This window comes from Heliangelus exortis, chromosome 15, assembly GCF_036169615.1.
Source record: "Heliangelus exortis chromosome 15, bHelExo1.hap1, whole genome shotgun sequence".
Taxonomy (NCBI): domain Eukaryota; kingdom Metazoa; phylum Chordata; class Aves; order Apodiformes; family Trochilidae; genus Heliangelus; species Heliangelus exortis.
Genome location: NC_092436.1, coordinates 486,454 through 506,007, shown reverse-complemented (window position 1 = coordinate 506,007; position 19,554 = coordinate 486,454). Strand labels below are relative to the sequence as shown.

General features: G+C 52.9%; 1 protein-coding gene and 1 long non-coding RNA gene across 3 annotated transcripts in view; one reads left to right on the top strand and one right to left on the bottom strand.

The window, feature by feature from the left end:
• Positions 1–6,603: 6,603 nt before the first annotated feature.
• SH3RF2 (SH3 domain containing ring finger 2) overlaps positions 6,604–19,554 on the top strand; it is a 29,638-nt gene continuing 16,687 nt past the window's right edge. Inside the window, exons 1-2 of one of the 2 annotated variants that reach the window (XM_071758663.1) lie at positions 6,604–6,766; positions 7,382–7,860. In XM_071758663.1, the coding sequence (XP_071614764.1) occupies positions 7,489–7,860 (372 nt within the window). In that variant the 5' untranslated portion in view covers positions 6,604–6,766; positions 7,382–7,488. Of the gene's footprint in view, positions 6,975–7,381; positions 7,861–19,554 lie in introns of both variants that reach the window. The other variant, XM_071758662.1, reaches the window with a different exon arrangement.
• LOC139802968 (uncharacterized) lies at positions 9,691–11,050 on the bottom strand. Its single transcript, XR_011728828.1, has 2 exons — positions 10,864–11,050; positions 9,691–10,018 (listed from the first exon to the last, which is right to left on the bottom strand). It is a non-coding gene; the product is annotated as an uncharacterized lncRNA (long non-coding RNA).

The window sequence follows — 19,554 nt, the reverse complement described above, 5'->3', positions numbered from 1 at the left end:
CAGCACGGGGCCTCCCTGCACCCACCTCAGGAAACACAAAGTGATTTTTGGGAGGGTGCTGGAGGCTCTGCAGCACAAAGGGAGGGAGACAGCCCTTGCCCTGAGGAGTGTGACACGCTGCCTTAGATCTATTGCAACAAAGCCCTGCAAAGCAGGACAGAACCCAAAGCTGTAGTGAGCCGGCTGGCAGGCTTTGAAGGCGTGTTTCCACCTGCAGGTTTTCCTGTTTTGTTGTGTTTTGCTTCCTTACAGCAAGCACCAAAGCCCTTGTGAGGAAAGGAGAGGGTAGGCAATGAACTAGGATGGGGAGAGGCTTTGGGTGTCTGCAGCCAGGGCTGGGGAAGGGACACAAAGGGGATCCGAGGTGGCACCAGGGGACAGGGAGAAGGGCTGGAGGTCATTGGTAAGAGGGCAGGACCCTCTTACTTACACAGAAAGCTGTGGAGGAAGAAAAGGAGCAAGGTAGAAGCTTGAAAGGAAGGACAGGAACATGAAACTTGCTCCATCCAGCATGGGAGTGGCAAGCAGAAAGGTTGGGATCAGCAGGTCAAGGGGATAATTGTAGCTGATAATTTAAAGGTGTTGGAGCAGGCTCTGGGTGTTCTGAAGAGGCCGACAAGTCAAAAAGCAGGAGAGGGAAGATGCTGCATGGAGTCACAAACTGGGCTTGTTCTAGGAAGAAAATCACCAACATTTAGGCATCTCTTGGATGAATCATAGAATCACAGGATCATTAAATCTACCAAGTTGGAAGGGACACATCAGGAACATCAAATCCAACTCCTGTTGGAGTAGGGCACCCCCAGGATCACACCATGTGCCTGAGAGCATCATCCAAACACTTCTGGAGCTCAGAGCACGAAGAGAAGAAGAAGTCACCTACTGGGTGCAGGGCTTTGCTCACCTCGGGTCCCCTCTGTGACTGTCTGACCCACGGTGCTGAGCATGGCTGCAGCCCCCCAACACCTGCAGCAAAACCCTGAGGCACTGGGCAGGCAGATCATTCCTGCTGGGAAAGACAGGGCAAGCACGGATCCTGAGGAGTTCAAAGGAGGGGTTCCCTGCCAGCCAGGCCCATCCAGGAGCCATAGAAGGATGGGGGTGCTGATGGGGTGAGCCCACTCCCCAAACCAACCCCTGCAGCACCCCAAAATCAGGTGCTGAGCATCCCCCAGCAGCCCTTGGGGAGCAGCCCTTGGATGGGGCTTCTTAAGCATCTCCCACCCTCCCTCCAAGCATCTTGTGACACACAGGGCTGAACCTGTTGCCAGTAACACCCCCTGCATACAAAGGGACTGGGGCAGCAGAGTTCAAGGCACTGGTATGGTGGCACTAAGGAGTCAACTTCAGGGACTCTGATGTCTCTTAAGATGCAAACATCTCCTCTTGTTTGGAGCACATTTAACACCTCTGCCTTGTGGGGAGCACTGAGCATCTCATTAGACATGAAATAAGGTGTGAAGTTGTGTTGCATCACCTCCCCTGGTGAAGGGACTAACAGGGTTTCCTCCCTCTCTGCTCAGCCTCCTCTTCCCATCACAGTCCCAGGATATTTAAAGCTCTGGATGCTTTCACCCTCCACTGAACTGGAGGCACAATGAGGAGTGTGCACAGACAGCTGCACATCCACACCTGCACGTGCTCTGGGAGCTCACAAGGCTCCATTTTTCCTAGGAAAACAATCTGGGAAGGTGTCCTGTGGCCTGGTGCAGAGGGCAGGACCATTCCTGGGGCTGGAGTCAGTGGGGGGGGGAGCAAAGCAGCAGCCTGCAGGCTCCCTGGGGACAGCAGCTTCCTCAGCACCCACCCGAGCCCTGGGGACTTTCATGGTAAAAGCCCTAAGTAAGCATAAACACCTTGAAATCACACAGAAACAAAAACCAGGAAAAAAAAGAAGAAGAAGCTCTTCAAAGAGGGAAATTCCCAAGGGCTGAGTTTTACCTAGAGGGACAAAGCTCCCTTGGCTCCTCCTGGGAGCTCCGGGCAGACAATGGGAGAGCTGTGGGAGGGGACACGGGTGGGGATGTGGCTGCGGGGGGACCAGGGAGGGGAAGGGGCAGCTCTGGACAAACACCCATCCCACGAGGGACAGGGACCCAGGGTACACAGGTCTGTACTGTGGCTGAAACACAGCTCTCAGCTGCCTTCAGACATGGAAACTGCTCTGGGACTGCCACCAGGACCCCAGCCAGGCTCTGCCTCTCCACCAAGCTGCTGAGGAGCATCCTGCATCCTGCCTTCCATCCCTCCTTCCACCAGCAGCAAGTCCCCAGTAACCCTGCCACCCAACACAGCAGCAAGCTGAACCCATAGTGCCTCCATCTCCTAAAGCAGAGGAACATTTGCAGCACCCTATAAAACCCTTACCCTCTCCTGAGCCACAAGTGTCCCTCCAGGCCAGAGCTGCAGCTCCTGCTCTGCAGTATTTATATCCTGGTTGGGTTCCCAGGCTGAGCCACGGGCCCTGCTCGGGGCTGGAGCACCTGGGAACACTTAGAGGTGATGGATCCTGGGGAGCAGGGATGGCATTTGCATCTGTGTTTAAGGAGGGAACTGAGGGCTGACATCTGTGGTCAGAGCTGGTGGAGAGCAGCTGGGATGAGCTCAAAACAGCTCCTGATGGGCTGATGCTTGGGTCCATTGATACTTATTAGGAATTTTTACTTTATTTACTTTTATTTTTACTTTATTTAGCAACTTGTTTCTTCCCGTTGTTAAAAAAAAAAACAAAACAAAACACAAAACAAGCACAAAACCAAAAATTGCAGGTTCAGCCCAGCTGTATGAGACACACTGAGACCTCGGAGCTGCCAAAGACTGCACTGGGTCTGGCCCAAAATCTCACGAGCCTGGTGTCAGCTTTTCCCTCCTCCATTCCCCCCCGTGGGCAGGTGCTGCAGCCCTGGTTACAGAGCCAGGGGAAGCAGGAGGAGGATGAGGATGGTGATGGTCCAGGTGGCCTCCCCACACCAGGAGGATTCTGTCCATCCACTGACTGGGGCTCAGCCCTTCTTCATCACTGCCTGCTTCTAATGGCACTTCAACAAACACGTAACAATCTGTCTCAAGGAAAATCAGTGAATAAATTTAATTTAAAAATACTTCTCTATTTCTGGATAGGCACCACCCTGCTCCAGCTACTGCAGAATTGTCTGAGGCCTTCATGTTACCCAACAGCAAGACTGTGCCAGGCTGCCTGGGCAAAATACAGCATCTGGCTCTGCAGGAGGTCAATAAACAGCTCTCTGAGCCCCTCCACAAGTCTGGATGTCCTCCTAGTGCTTGGCTCTTCCCCACCAGCTGATGGGGAACCTAACAACAGGTAAAAAGGTGAAAGAAAGACTCAATTTCCCTCTGCCCGTGGCTTTCCCCGGGCTGTGTGTCACCTGGAGGGTGAGGAGAGGTGGTGGCTGTCCTGGGGAGCTGCGTGGCAGAGCCCTGGGGGTTCCCAGGCAGGGGCAGGAGCTGCCATCACCCCCTGCAGCAGCAGCAGCAGCTCCGGGTGCTGTGCTGGTGGGTGGGCAGGAGGAGAAGCTGTCAGCATCAGATCTGTCATTTGCAGCACCCCCTCTCCCTGCCCTCCAGCAGCTAAAAACAGCCCAAAAGGTCCCTGTTCCCTGCAGGAGGAGGTGTGGGGCACCCACTGGTGGGGTCAGAGGAGCAGGGGTGTTGCAGAGGTGTTCTCAGAGGTGGCTCCTGTGCTCTCCTGGCACACACACTCCCCCTCCACAGCAGTGTTCAGAGTTCATTTAACTGCAGGCAGAGCCCCAGCAGGGACCATGGGGGGCACGGGGACCCCAGCACCCACAGGGTGGGATGCTTGGGCACAGGGGTGTGGGGGGCGATGAGGGGTGGATGAGCAGGGCAGCTCCAGAGGACATGGAGCAAGCAGTGACAGAGAGAAACTCTTCCCCCTGGGACATGGGACCTGCTGGAGAACCATCTCCCACAGCCTGTGTGGGACATGGGACCTGCTGGAGAACCATCTCCCACAGCCTGTGTGCAGGCATCCAGCCCAGGGACAGGGTGTCCTGGGTGTGACAATGACTCTGGAGTGACCCTAGAACAAACAGAGAATCCAGTGCTGGAGCATCTCCAAAGTGTCTCAGAGCTCCTGAGAGTTGTCCCTCTGGTGGGCCAAAGAAACCCTGTTTGGTGTGACAGAACTGGCAGCACCCCCAAACGTTGATATAGGTGAAAAACAAAGCTGGAAAAGGGCAACACTTGGGCACTGGGGTCACAGCCACTCAGTGCAGGAGCAAGGACATCAGAGCAGGACAAATATTTGGCAGGGGGGTTCCTTCCAGAGGTCCCTTCCAGCCCCTGTCATTCTATGGCAGATGATTCCATGACTCTGCTCTCAAGTTTTCTCCTGGTTTCCAGCTTCATGGTGAAAGCACTTTGATTTAAAGCCTCTGACCATGCCTGTCCCAGCATCTCCCCCCTGCTGGGGCTGTGCCTGGGCAGGACCCCTCAGCAGCACTGGGGCACCCCCTGCATCCAGCCTGCAGTTAATTACAGCATCATCAAACAGAGACTTGTTAAATGGAAGGGAAGGACTGGCAGCTTTCTAGCTCTGCCTTTTATTTTTTAACCCCAGTGAGGAGCTGCAGGGTGAGGGAGAGGAGGAGGCAGGGGGGTGGTCTGAGTGTGGAGAGGAGAAGGAAAACCCCACATCCCCATCCCAAACTGGACACTGATGTGCTCTGTGGCCTCCTGGCTTTCTCCATGTAAAGCAGGGGTGATGCTGAGCCTGGGGGGCATTTCACAGATGAATGAGCATTTGGAAAGTGCTTTGAAGATTCAAAGTGTTACATAAATGCTAAGTGTCAGCATCACCAGCTTTTATACTGCAGCAGAACCCAAGATCAGAGCATCTCGGGTTGCCTGTACCAGGCAATTTAGAAACTCCATCCTGGAAAAAGCCCTGTGCCTGCCTCAGAGAGCCCCAGGCAGGTGGAGGGGGGGCTGGAATCTCTGCCAGCTTCCAGGGATGGGGTTGCCCAGGGCTGTAGCCCCAGGAGCACTCTCAGGGGATGAACTGGAGGGCTTCCCCACCTTCTGCTGAAGAGGGACACAACCCAGCCCCACGGGGAGCCCAGGGACTGAACTCTGCCTTGGTCAGGCACCTTGCAGAGCCCCTGCATCCCCCCGGGGCCCCCAGCATCCCCCCCAGGGCTGCCAGTGCTCGGCAGCAGCTCCTGGTTCCCCTTGCTGAGCAGCGGGTGCTGCCATAGGCAGGATGCTCCCTGGCAGAGTTCCAGTCCCACCCATTGCTTTCAGTGCACAACTGGAGCAGAATGGCCCCTAAAGTTCAGGAAAAATTGAAGGAATACTCACAAACCAGAGCTGGCCAGAGATGAGCATTAAGTGGGGTGCAGAGAACCAGCTGGTCAGCTTCATGGCCACCACGTGTCCACAGCAAGATCATTCATAATTCTGTGTCCTTTCTAATCAGATGAAAATACATGAGTGTTAATCACAGAGCACAAATACGGAGGAATATGTGAAAAAGAAAAAACAGCCTTCAAAACCCTCGTTTGCAAGATAGTTTATGTGATGCATTGCATTTAAAAACGTCAGTAGATGAGATGATGTTATTTACAGCCTCATTCATTAAAAAGTGCACTCACTCAGCCAAGCACAAATCAGCATATGACAGACTACAAAGAAATACCAAACTAAAAGGAAACTTGAGATGAAACGGAGTGAGGTCATTGGTTTCTTGCATTATCCTGAAAATATTTGTCAACATTTTAATTTAGCCAAATGGCCACCATTAAAAACAAAAAACAAACACGAAACAAAGAAACTGTTTTGGCAAAATCATGATCCAGGGAAGAACTTTTGTAAAAACAGGTTAACCATTTCTGGGCGAGTCTTTCTGAGAAAAGGGAAGGGATGGATGTGCCATTTGCAGTCTTCTCCAGTATTTGTAGTACTTGTAGGTTGTAAACACGTGCCTGAGATATGGCGGGGGTTGTAAGGAAAAGTCTTGGATCCTCACCACATCTCCTGCTCTCTCGTTAGGCAATCCATCAGAATGCTCAAGCAAGGCAGAGCTGAGATAGGAATTCAGGTGATAAAGTGCAGGCACATCACAGACACCATGAAATGCCCTCCCTGGGGTGAGAAGGTGTCCGACCCCACACTGCTGCTCTTGGGATCAGGTCTCTGGGCAGCACTCAGGGACATGTCCCACATAGGCTGGGTTGTGGCCATCCCACCCATCACAGAGCCCCTCTCCCACCATCCAGTACCTGCTGGGGCCCATGGTGACAGCAGTGACAGCTGCACAGGGGCACCAGCCCTGGCTCTGCTGAGAACACAGAGTCTGGGGGTTCTCCCTCTCATCCCTTGGAGCAGATGCTGTTGAGGAGAGAATCCATAGGAATGGGGAATCCATAGGAATGGGTGGCTGGAATGGAAGCTCCCTGCTTCCAGCATGGGGCACTGAAAGCCTGGCAGATGCTGATGCCCCCAGCTCCATCTCCAGCCCCATCTCCTGTTCCATCTCCATCTCCAGCCCCAGCCCCAGGTCCCCTCCAGCAGTGGGCACAGGGCACCCATCAGCAGTGCAGGGCCACAAGCCCGGGCTTGAATCCCGAGGTGGTGTGAGCTTCAGTCCCACCAGCGTGCAGAGCAGGAGCTGAACGGGTTGAGTGACTTCGGGCTGTGGGAGGAATAATCATCTTGGGGTTGCTTCAGAGAGAGCTGAGGCAGCCAAACCGGGCGAGGATGGCACCACACGGAGCCTCGCTGCCAGGTACCTCCGGAGAGAGCTCCTGTTTGAAGGACTTTTTATAGAACTGCTGTCAAAACGGGTACAGAGTGAGCTTAATTGGGACCCACCTGAAAAACGAGGCAGGGTGTAGGTGTGCGGGGATCTGCACAGCCAGCGGCTGCGTGCGGCAGGAGCCCAGCACAGCCGGGGCCGCTCTGATGTTTATCTGGGACTTTTATCTCCTCAGCCGGTAAATTTTTCCTTGTCGGGTCAGTCAGGGTCTGCAGGGAGCAGGAGGGAGAAGAAGGGGGCTGCGCACCCCGGTGCTGCTGCACACCCAGCCCTGCCCGGGGGGCGAGGGGACACGGGGGGCGGGGGGAACCCGGGTGGTCCCCTCCGAGCTACGGGATCTGTCACCCGTGGAGGTGACAGGACCCGGGGCTGCTGCCTCTGGCGTCGGCCCGGGCGCCGTCCCCGGGCTGGGACTGAGTCACAGTGACTCACCCCGAACCGGGATGCGAGCGCAAAGTGTACGTTGGCAAATGGGCTGCTGAGGCACCGCTTTGCAATGTAGGTGGGATGTATTACACACTCCAGCAGTCAAGTTCTGCTCTTTTTCTCCTTCCCTCCCTCTCTCCTCCCTCTCCCTCGGTGCAGGATAGGTGGCTGAGCCCCGGGTTCCGCTGCGGTTCTGTCGGGCTTGGGACGCTCCGGTGGATGTGCTGTGTGGGTGGCTCTGGGGCTGACACAGCCCGGCGCTGAGGATGGAAGATTTGGCTCTCCTTGACCTGTTGGAGTGTCCTGTGTGCTTCGAAAAGCTCGATGCCACAGCGAAGGTGCTGCCTTGCCAGCACACTTTCTGCAAGCCCTGCCTGCAGAGGATCCTGAAATCCCAGAAGGAGCTCAGGTGCCCCGAGTGCAGGACCCTGGTCCTCTGCAGCATCGAGCAGCTGCCCTCCAACCTGCTCCTCATCCGCCTCCTGGATGGGGTCCGCTGTGGACAAAACGTTACCAGGTTCGGCTCCATCCAGAGGTCGGGGGTCCTGTCCTCCCCTGCCTCCCTCCGGAGAGTCCCCAGGGGGCTGCAGCTCCATCAGCACCGGCTGGCAACAAATCCCAGGATCCACATGGAAGGGGTAAGGGGAGCCCTCGTTCTTTACTCTTATCTGTCAGCATAGAAAGCTTTCTTCTTGTGCGCCAAGAGCTATGAAACTTTCCTGTTAGCAGCATTGCAGAGATGTTTGAAGGAAGAGAGATGGTTTTGTTTGCAAATCTCTCTGCTGTTTCCTTGTGGCATTTGACTATTGCGAGCTCATCACAACAGTAATTGCACCGACTCCCAGGCTGAGGCAGACCCAGATCACCCTTCTGGTGACAAAAACTTCACAGCAGATGTTTTTCCCCAGGGGTTTTCAGGTGCTTCCTGAATTTGGGGGTGAGGGGGGTATTTCAGGCACTTCAGCTTGCAGGCTGTATGCTGATTTCTGACTGATGGCAATTAAATCAGGAATTGCAAAGCTGTAACTGTTAGAGGTGGAGAAAGGTATTTCCCATTGCTGCACCTCAGCTTCCCCAGCCACTGGAAAGGGAGGAGAGAGCAGTGATGCTTATGTTGCTGGCAAAATACTTTGAGGCTCACTAACAAAAAATGTTAAACTCAATGACTAACTTTATCCAGGGATTATTTACCAGACTGATTTTAAGATTCTAAGTTGTTTCTATTGCTTTCTTTAACAGTACAAAAGCTTTTTTTAATAATGAGAACATGATATTAGATCTGTTAAATGACTGAATTTGGGGCTGATGGGTGGCTTCACCTTCCTGCATTATATCCCTGGATTTCCCTTTCCCCCACCTGAGCTGTCCTCCTGTACACCATCTCTACAAACCTTTTCCTAACATCCAAAGCTTTTCCCAAGTGGTTGCTCAACCTCAGAGCATTGCAGAGCTGCAGACTTCCAGGCAGACACGGGCCAGGTTTTCTCACCTCCAGAGCTCAGGCACAGCTAGGGAGGATCCCTCTGTCCTGTGGGCACCAGCGGGTGTGTGCAGCCCAGGGAATCTCTGTGGTGTTGATAAATCAGCTTGGAAGGGTCACATCCTGGCAGGAGGGACAGACCCTGCACCCTCACAGTGCCTGGGCCCCTGCGAGTTTCTCTTCTTTCTCACCTATTTCACCCATTTCACCTGGGACAGGTAGGAACTAGTTGCTGATCCTGTATAATGGTGACATCCACCTCCCCACAGCTCCCAAAAGCATTTTAAGACCAAGCTCCTGGTGGAGTGAGGTGGTGAGTGCTGGGTGAGAGGGCTGTGGCTGGACCAGCTCTGGAGGTGGCCCTCTCAATTCCTACACCTCTCTGGAGAAGGGATATAAAAGCACATTACACCGAAACGCTCTTAGACCTAATTAGTTAATTAATTATAAAACACTTTGGAATCCTCGGCTGCAAGGTGAAGACTGCAGCGTGTTAGTCAGGTGTTGGTTTTGGTGGTTTTAAAGACACGCAGAGAGGAGCAGAGGTGACTTGAGGTGCTCCAGTGGGGTATTTCTGCATGCAGACCCTCCCCTGACCCAGCTCCAGCAGCCTCACCCAGGGGCTGCTTGGGAGTGCAGAGACAAGGCAGGGATGGGGGTCCTTGGCACCTCCCTGCACCATGGGCTGCCTGAATCTCGGGGTATTCACCTGAACAAACCTGGCTGAGCAAGAAGGTTCAAATGGTTGGACCCACAGAGCAGCTGGTTTTGTTGGGCATCCCAGTGAGCACAGCCCTGCTCCACCAGAGGCAACCCCGCTGCAGTCACCTCTCAAACCCAGCTCTCATTTGCAACTCCAGTGGAAGGTCGTGTGCTCTCCAAACTACCCCAATCTGCACAGGCTGCTAATTACCACTAATACCCTACACCACTTCACCCTACAAAGCAAATAAAATCAACGCACGCCACGCTGCTCTGCAGCCAGATGCTCCATCAAAAGCAGGATTCAGGATGTGTTTTGTTTTTACCAAAGAAGCTGTTCTATAAATAAACTTCCTTTACTCCGTGGAGCAGAGAAAATCACAAGTTTGATCAAGGTTTCTCTTCTCAGCAGAGCTGTTTCCTTGCCAAGCTTTTTGTTCTTCATCCTCATGAGCATCCTTGAAGACCAAAAAGTAAAACAAATCCCTTCATCACTGAGCAAGCCAAGAACTCCTGTCATTCCAAGAGGGAAGTGCAAGCAGGCCCCAGCAGAGCTGTGGAATTAGCAGTAATCCAATACCCAGTTTGCAGTCAGGAATTTCACAGAGCCAGTCCTTAAAAACAAAAAGCAACAACAACAAAAAGAAAAAAACCAACAGAGAATATTCTAGTTACAGCCTGTCCCATGCTATTTCTTATTTAGCAGCATTTAAATACCTTTTGACTCCACTTTCTGCGTGGTGCCATGGGGCAGGCACCTCCTGGGTCTGTGCAGATGGGCACGTAGGGACCCAGGGACCCGCGGGGCTGGTGCTGAGGCACTGGCACTGCCCCGTGGCTGCTCCCGGGACGTCTGCCCGGGTTTTAAGTTCTTTAACATCTACACAGAGAGGACAAGACTTTGGATTTTCAGCATCTCCACATAATAAACTGTCTGGAATTTAAGAATAAAGGGATTTGCTAGGAGGTGAATGCGTAAATAATCCGTGCTGAAGCCTTTGAACTCGCAGGAACCGCCCCTGGCATGTGCCAGATGTGGTTATGTCTTGTGCTGAAGCATCCTCCTTATCTGGCTTCAGCCCCAGCATAAGCTGGAGGTGGCTGTGCCTCTGGTGAGAGCAGAGGCAGCTCCTGTGTGCTGGGGTGCACACACAGCACCCGAAATTCTCCGGGGAGCAGCAGACCTGAACTGTGCCCCAAGCATGGCAAAAATCCACCCCGGACACTGAGGAGCTGCCTGGCTGATGAACTTTGTCATCCGACAGATCCAGGGCACTGAGCCAGGGGAGAAAAGTCCTGAGTGTGGCATCTTGCTTTTGGAAAACACGGACCACACAAACCCAAGTGTGACTGTGGCTATTTTCTGTGTGCTTTAACACCCCCCCTCCAGCATTTCACGGGAGATAGACAGATAACACCTCGATTGGGATAAAAATACCCTGCACTCCAACGTCCCCACCTTCACATGGATGCCTATATTTAGTGCCCGTGGCTTGGTATTTTCTTCTCCTCCAGAATCATCTCCAGCTCCTTTCTGGATTTGACAGACAGGACTCAGGTCTCTGGATCTTTTTGAAGCCTCATCTGAAGCAACCTTCACATTTGCACCCAGAGCAGGCAAACACGTTTCCTGACCCACCCACCCTTCCCACTCCCCCCCTAAAAAACCCCAACAGTTCCTGTGAGGTCATAGTTGTGACCTCATAGCACAGATGATGTCACCCTGGGATGGACAAGAGCTAAACAGGCATTACAAACCCAGGGGCTCTGCCTCATCCCTTTCCACCAGAGAGGGGAAAAAAGTGGAAAAACCCAGTGAAACAGTGGGTTTTCCACCCCCTCACCCAGCAGCTGCTCTGAGGGGTGGCTGCTGGTGCCTGGGAGCCCCTCAGCTGGAAACTGAGCTGCTTTCTTTGGCTAAAATTACTTGGAGCCCTCTGGGAGAAAGGGCTCACCCCACCTCTCCTCTGCAGCCACATCCCATCAGGGTTTGTCTTACCCTAAAAAAATTGCTGAGTGTGACCCAAGGGGCTGCTGTGGCAGTGCTGGCTCTGCACCTCCAGCAGGACAGCGTCGGGTGCCTTTTTAGTCCTTTGCCTGTCATTTTAACACTTTTATCTACTGCAAAGAGAGAGTGAAGTCATCTGGGAGATTGCCTGAGAATACACACCCCAAAATCTGTGTGTGCAAGGACAGCAGATCCCAGAGCCCATCAGGAGGAAGCTTTGCAGTGAGCAGTGCTGCAGCCATGAGGAAGATCCAGGGAGAATCCCTCCCATCAGGCTGAGCCACAGGGTCAGGGCATCAGGGTTAAACCAGGTAACCCACAACAGGCTTAGGAAGAAAATACTGTTTGGATGGGATGAGGGATGCAACACCCCATACTCAAGCCATGACAGGCTTTGCAGAGGGCTGGGTGGTACCTGATCATCCCACAGCTCCTTGGGTCTGTCTCAGCTCCCAGCAAACTCCCTCCCGTGCTTCCCATGGGCGAGCAACCCTGCTCCTGGCACAGCACTGACCCCATCCTCATTGCCTGGAAAACAGAGACCCTTTGGTGCAGAGCAGCTCCCTGCTGTCCCCTGTCCCCAGCAACTCCCCCAGCCCCACAGCACTGCCCAAAGCTCTGCTGCTGCTCTGGGACAGGCTGGTGGGGCAGGGGAAAGCCAAAGGACCTCCAGAGCCAGCACCAGGAGCCAGTTTCCCTGGTTTGACAAAATAAGGTACCACGCTGCAAACACATAAAAGTGTTTTAATTTGTTACCAAGGCAATGAGTCAGGCTCAGATGGCAAGTCAGGAATAGAACTGCAGGGTTTCTCAGCCTCTGTGCTCACCTGCAAAGTATCGTGGTCAGTGAGGAGGCTGAAAGTCTGGGAGTCCTCCTCTTCTCACAGCTTCCCTGCTGCTGGCTGGCCACCATCCTCAGCTCCACGGAGTTGGTTATTGGGCTGAGTCTGTGGTTCTCCCCTCCAGAGGAACCTTCACCTGCAGCTTTGCTGCTGTGCCCAGGCTGGAGCTAAAAAACATCCTGAGAGAGGCGAGGCTGGAACTTGGCAGGGGGAAGACCCATTCACTGCTGCTGTCTAAACCTTGCCTTGCTCTCCTTCTCCTTTTGCCCTTCTCTCAATGAAAACTTCTGTGCTTGCTGGACTTGGTTCTGCTGCTCTGAGTTTTCAGGAACTCAGCCTCCATTTGGAACCAGGACTCCACTCTGCACACAAATGAAGAACCATCTCCTTTTTCTGAAGAAGTTTTACGTGGGTGTTTGAGTTTTCCCAGGCATGGGGAACCTCCATTTTGTTTTGATGCCAGGACAGGGGACACCATTTAGGAGGCATGACACGAAAACTGGGTTGTTGGGCAATCAGAAGGCACAGGGCAGCTTTAAACAGCAGCAGGGAAGCAGCACGGACACCTCCAGCAGGCCTGGTGTCCCCAGGGGGACAGCACCATCCCCCCCCTGCCACCACTATGGTCCTTCATCCCCCTTTTTCCAGCATCCATGGTCCTTCATCCCCCTCTTTCCAGCATCCATGGTCCTTCATCCCCCTCTTTCCAGCATCCATGGTCCTTCATCCCCCTCTTTCCACCATCCATGGTCCTTCATCCCCCTTTTTCCACCACCGTGGTCCTTCATCCCCCTTTTTCCAGCATCCATGGCCCTTCATCCCCCTCTTTCCACCACCATCACCATCCTGATTTGCCAAGCACACGTTGCCCAGACCCATCCTGTCTGGTGATGGGCACCCTGGACACACTGCTCCAGTTAGCACCCATCCATCAGGAGAGGTCTCGGGAGCAGGATGGAGGTTTCCTCCCTGCAGCCAGTGGTGAGGAGCTGGTGCTGAGGCAGAGCATCATGACTGGGCACGCTGAGGGCTGACACACTTTGTTTGCTCTGCGGCTTAAAACCATGACACACAACTTAACCACGGCCTGAGATTGCTGACTGCAGCAGAGACAAAAACATCTGATAGCAGCAACCAGGAGTGCAAGAGGGCTGAGAAGGTTTCGTGCAGACACCACAGCCGGGGCACGCTGGTCCCCGGTATCACTGACCCTGCTCTGCCCCCTGCCAGCACCGACAGCATCCCGGGGGTTTCTTCTGTTGTTTTCCATTTCACCTCTGCACTACAGCACTGGAGTGGTGACAGGAAGAGTTCACAAGCAACGTGAGCCTCCATGGGGGCACACACAGGGGTGCCAAGGAGGGGATGGGACAAGTGCCCAGCTCAGATTCACAGATGCAGCAGCACAGAAACAAATCCCAGCATCTCAGCACCACAGAAACTGACCCCAGCACCTCGGGAGCACAGAAATGGACCCCAGCACCTCAGGAGCACAGAAATGGATCCCAGCACCTCAGGAGCAGACTCCAATAGCTGCTCCTGCAGACTCCATCAGGTGCTTTTCATCTCTCCCATCTGCAAATCACACCCACTTGCACCTGTAACTTAAGACGATGGTTTCCACACCCAGCTAAATCCGTATGTTTTAAATCCCCAGCTTCCCCCTGCAGGCCTGCTGGCTCCTGGTGCAGGGCAGCCACCAGACTCAGAGCTCCAGAGCTGCCTCGTGTCCCAGGGAGCCCCAGAGGGAATGGGACAGACGTGGTGAGATCCAAGGTGCCTGAGCAGGACGGGACTGACCTCGTTCTCCCTAGTGCACAGGCTGCTTGTGCTTGGAAGATGAGAGCAATCCTCCTCAGGGGAGAAATAATGCAGAAACACCCAACTGTCTGAATCCTCAAAATATAATTATATGAAAAGATTGAAATGACAAGTTCACTTTTGATGGTTTTGTTCTCTGTGACAAGGCTGAAGTTATCTCCTCTGCCGAAAAGCCGAAAAACAGAATTGTAATGGCAATTAATTTACATTCAAATAGCTCTTTTCATCCAACTGGATCCTAAAGAGCCCTGAAACTCCACTAGCTGAGCACGCAAAGGAGAGGATGCAGGGCTCCTTCATCCCGTGGCTCATCCCACTGGAATGCCAGCAGTCTGGGGTGGGATGCTGAAGGCAGAAAGTCAGTAATCCGAGTGGACAGCAGTTGTCATCGATTATCTCTCCCTATAAAAAGAGGCAGCACAGCCTTGGCATCAGTAGGTGGATAATAACCAGTTCTCCATCCCCATGTGTAAATCACTGCTCCTCAGGAGCAGAGCCTGGGCTGAGCACTCAGCTCTGCCCTGGGGCTGCTGCCTGCCTCTGGGACAGTCACTGACACTGCTCCTGGTGCTGTCCCCATGGCAAAGCAGGGACAGTATCTCCACCCTTCATATGCACGGATCATCTCTGTGCATCTCCCACTCTCCAGGGCAGGAATCTGCTCTGCTCCTACAGCAGCATCCTCTGGGAACACAAAGCATCTCTGGGAGCCAGGACCACTGCTCTCTGGCCCTCAGCACCCTCCCCAGCTGCACGGTGCTAAGGACACAACCTCTCCATTCCCTCCAGGCACGGGATAGTCTGAGTATTTCCAGGTTTTGCAGGACAGCCCTGGGGGTCCCTGTCTTGTGGATGTGCAGAGATGGAGAGGTCACCCTGGTCCACAGGGCAAAGATGTTTCTCCAGCTGTCCTGGTGCTCCTGTAGTGCTCACGTGTGGATCCTGGGCATTGAAATGTGCCCTCACCTACTGCATGCCAACCCTTCACACCATGAAGTTCTTCAAAGGAAAGGAGATGGGGCTGATATGAAGATCTTCCTCCATCCTTTGGTACTGACCTTTTGCAGCAGCAGCTTTCTGGGTGGGAGGTTCTTTTGATCACCTTGGTATAGTTTAATATTTAGGCTTCCCAGGTGTAGAGCCTGCGTGACAGAGCTGGAGGCTTGGAGGATCCAATTTAACATGTTTCCCTGAGGAGCAGGTCCTGGCAAATCCTGGCTCCATGCAGCACACCTGTGTGCCACTCATTCCCCTCTGACTGACACCAGCCCTGCTCCAAATGCCTACAAAATAAAGAAAATTATTAAAAAAACCAACACTTGCAAACTGAACCCACAGTACCTGCTGGGAGAAGAATCAAGCTGGAAGACATCCAGGACTGGATTTCTTTTCTTCCTGGCACTGTCCTAGAAATAAATTGTTCCTCCCAGGGAGGCTTTAGGTGTTACAGAAATCATGTATCTACAGGACCATTGCTGCCTCTGCAAAGCATCAATATTGAGCTTTTCCACACCAGCACTGCAGTGCTGGGAGGGGAAGGTCCAGATGGACCCTGCAGCCCATGAACTGACCTGACCACATCTCCCCAGCACCAGCTCCATCCCCTGGGACTTCCCAGGTGACAAACAGTGCCTGGCTTCTCCCAGCTCCCCTGCAGGGTCCTGGGGTCCTCAGCAGGATTTCCCTGCCTGTGGTGCTGCTCTGGCTGGGGGGGTTTGGGGCTCCCCAGGCCTGAGATGGTTCTGCTGCACCGGGTCCTGGGGGGTTGGATCCCACCCTGCACGTGGGGTGACACCCGTGGCACCCAAATCGGGATCAGGAATTCCCTGGGTATTCATTCACTGGCTGCCTGCCTTCCAGGGACCAGGAGCTGCTCCAGGGCATTCCCTGGAGCATGGAGCATGGAAATCAGAGCTGGGAAACCACCCCAGGGCCTGGTACAAACCCATCTGAGCCCATTCCTGATGGCTCTGTCCCAGCCCAGGGCTTGGGGACAACTCTGGCACTGCAGTGGCCCAGGGACAGGGATGTGCCCAGGGACAGGGATGTGCCCAGAGCTCACCCTGCCAAACCCCAGGAGGAAGCTCTCCAGGACAGCAGCAAGAAGCTGTGCTAAGGATTGAGCTGCTGCTCATCCCATGTTCATCCCCAGAGCCCTGGACACTGTCCCAGCAGAAATCTCTCCTCTCCTCTCCACTGCCCTCCCTGCTTTCCTCACAGCTGCTCATGCCACCCAGCCCAGCCAGCCTCACACACTGCTTCTTTTTCTTCTCTATTGTTTTTTGCTTTTTTTTTTTTTTTCCTAAAATACTAGTGCTATGAGTGTGTGCTCTTACATTAATCCACTGCCAATAACAAGGAAGTTATAACTAGCTCGTTGGAGATAATTATAGTGCACTTTTCTCCCAGCTATGAAGAGATGCTTTGAATTGCTTCCTCACACACACACACACACACACACACATGCACATATTTTTAATTTGCTTCTTTGTTTTGTGCAGAGGGAGACTCAGATGTATTGGATGGCTGCCCTAGCACAGCTGATGCCAAATGCCAAAAATAGGGTTGTTTTTTTTTTAATAAAAATATCTTTTCTCCCCTACTGGGCTCATCTCCACTAAGTGGGGGGAGGAGCACCCTGGTGCATCTGCCATGACCATCCCTGCTGCTGGAGTGGTCAAGCAGAAAAACCCATCTCACCCAAGGAGAGCACGTGGCATTGCAGTGATGTGAGAGGGAGGTTCTGGTTCCACATCCCCCAGGTCACCTGCTGAGTGCTCCCACCTGGGCTCTCCTGCAGCTCCACGGTCCAGCCCCTCAGAGAGCCCAAAATTCCTCCTGGGAGGCAGGGTCATGTCTCGGTGTGATGGAGAAGAAAATAGAGGGGAGAAAAGACAGAAAAAATGAGGCTGCATTGAAAAAAATGTTACAACCACCCACAAAACAGAGAGGGAAAGGCAGCATTCAAAGGGAAAAGCCTTCTCCCTTCACCAGGGGTGTTTCTTCTTCATACTTTCTGCCTCTCTGCTACTGGGCAGCAAATACTCCACACAAACCTTCAGCTGAGTTTTTGACAGAGCTTCTCGTGGTGTTTTCCCAGTTGACTTTAAGGAGACACCAAACCCTGCAGCAAGGGAGCCTGACAGTCACTGCAGTATCTGGCTGAGCATTTTGTTGCCACTGCCACCCCACAGAAGTAAAATGCTGCCATGGATTAACAATCAGCAGCTGGACATGCCAGTGGGAGAAAAATCCACCAGCACAGACCAGGTCCCTCCTCACCCTGGAAAGCTTCTTGTTCTGCAGCCCAGAGCAAGCTACCTCCAGGCACACCTCCTCTTCATCACCAGCTTTAATTAGCACCCCAGTTTCTGCCATTGCAATTAACCTACTTTAAATAAAGAGAACCAGATGCCTTGTAGAGCCTCTAATACCTCCAAGAGCGGACAGAAACCAGCCAAAGCCTGAGAAAGAAATCAGATTTGAGGTAGAGCCCCAAGCTGCTGGTGGTTTAGCAGCAGGAGGAGCTCAGCTGTCCAGGGAGGGTTTCCCTGCCTTCCCCAGCCACAGAGGGATGGTTGGATGCTGCCTGGCTTAGTTTATGGGTTTTTTTGTCTTTCCTGCCTCTTATGTACGTGTTGAAAAACAGGTGACTCCTGCTGCAAACTTCAGCTTGGAGGTTTCCTGTGTGAAAGAAAGGCCTGGGAAGCAGGAAAGAGCCCTGCAGAGTGAAAACCACGCTGGTTGCTCCGTGGGGGTAGATGAAGGCACAGTGGTTGTGATGAGTTTCTGGTTATTTGTTCCAGCCTGCCCCTCCTGCCTCATCCCAATTCATTTCACAGAATTCCTGATCACCCTTTTTCTTGCTGAAGACAAAACACTCCAGACACTCAGCACCCCATCCCTGGGTCCCTTTTCCCAGTGCATGCATTTAATTTCAGAGTTTCTCTTATTTTTAATACATTTCCATAACTCGTTCTTGATGCCTTTCATGTTTTGCTTTATTTTGCTGTGCAACCATTTTCTCATCGTCCCCGTCCCTTGGTGCTCCTCCTTTCCAAGCCCAGTTTTAGCAGTTTGCATGAGTCCTGTTTGTTTTCTGGTCTCTCCTAAGGCAATCAAAGGTCTCTCTCTCTGCTCCTTGTCCTCGTTTAACTCCAGGCTGCCACTGAGAGACTGAGCCCTGACTCTCCCCTCATCCTCTGTTCCCACACTCTGTTTTTCTGCATGGGAGACTGTGGGTCCAGGCACATGCTCACAGTGAGACTTCCTGAGCTCCTGGCACTGACACAATCCATATTTTCCTGGTGAGCCTGGGGGACTGAAGGAGAACAAAGCTGTCCTGAGCCTCCCTTTCATCATTTCTCTTCTTTTTCCAGCAATGCACTTTCAGTGTCACTAACCCAAGTGCCTGTGTTTACCAGTAGCACAAATTAACAGACAAAACGAGTTAATTAGAATTAAACATTAAACTAATTGCTTCCCGTTTCAAATGCTTTGAAGCAAATGCAGAACATAAAGTTTTTCTCCTCTTGGTTCCCTTTTCCTACCTAAAATCAGCTTTTGGAAACACTGGAAGTTGTTCCCTTCCCAAAACCTAAATAATTTCCATGGAGAAGTTGATCTTTTTGACACTTCAGGAAACTTAATGTCAAGTTTCTCTCTTCTGCTTTCCAAACATGCCTGATGTGTGTGAGCTCTGCAGAAATCCTGCCAGGGGGAGGAGAAGATCGAGATCTGCAGAGATTGGCACAGAATGAGCTGAAAAACCTCTTGTCCCCAGATGGGACTTAATATTGGCTGAGGCTCTGGAGCTGGGGACCATCCTGCCTCCCCCTTTCCTCAGCATGTGTCCCATGCAGCTGGGCCACCAGCTGGGAGCCTTTGGGATTTTTCCCTTTCCATTTCAGGTCTCCCTGTGGCTGGGAGCCACGGCTGTGTGAGGACAGGAGACCTGGGGCAGGTACAGGCAGTCCTGGGGCAGGTACAGGGAGTCCTGGGACAGGGTACAGGCAGTCCTGGGTCCAAAGTCTTTTACAGGCAGTCCCACCCTGCAGAGGCTCAGAGCTGATGCTGCCTCTCCTGGGGACATCCAGGAACAGGAATCCCTCCTTGAGGGTTTCAGGCAGGACCCTTAAACTGCTTTCCTGCCCCAGACCCTTTGAAGGAGACACTGCCACGTTTTCAAAAGCAAACAGGCAGCAGAAAATGGATCTGTTCCTTATTTCCAGATTCCCACCAACTGCAGTGAAGCTCCCACAGCCAGAAACAGCAGATCAATTAATCAAAAGAGATTAAATAAAAGGAACCACAAGGCAAGGTGTTATTGAAGCTGGGACTCTGGTACCATTCAAGGGAAGAGCAGTATCTGCAGCTCTCACAGGTCAGATAATGGTTTGGAATACACAGGGCTGTGTTCACACCAAAAACAATCACTGTTTGCCTCAAGCCAAGAAGAAACCTCTCCCAGAGGTGCAGT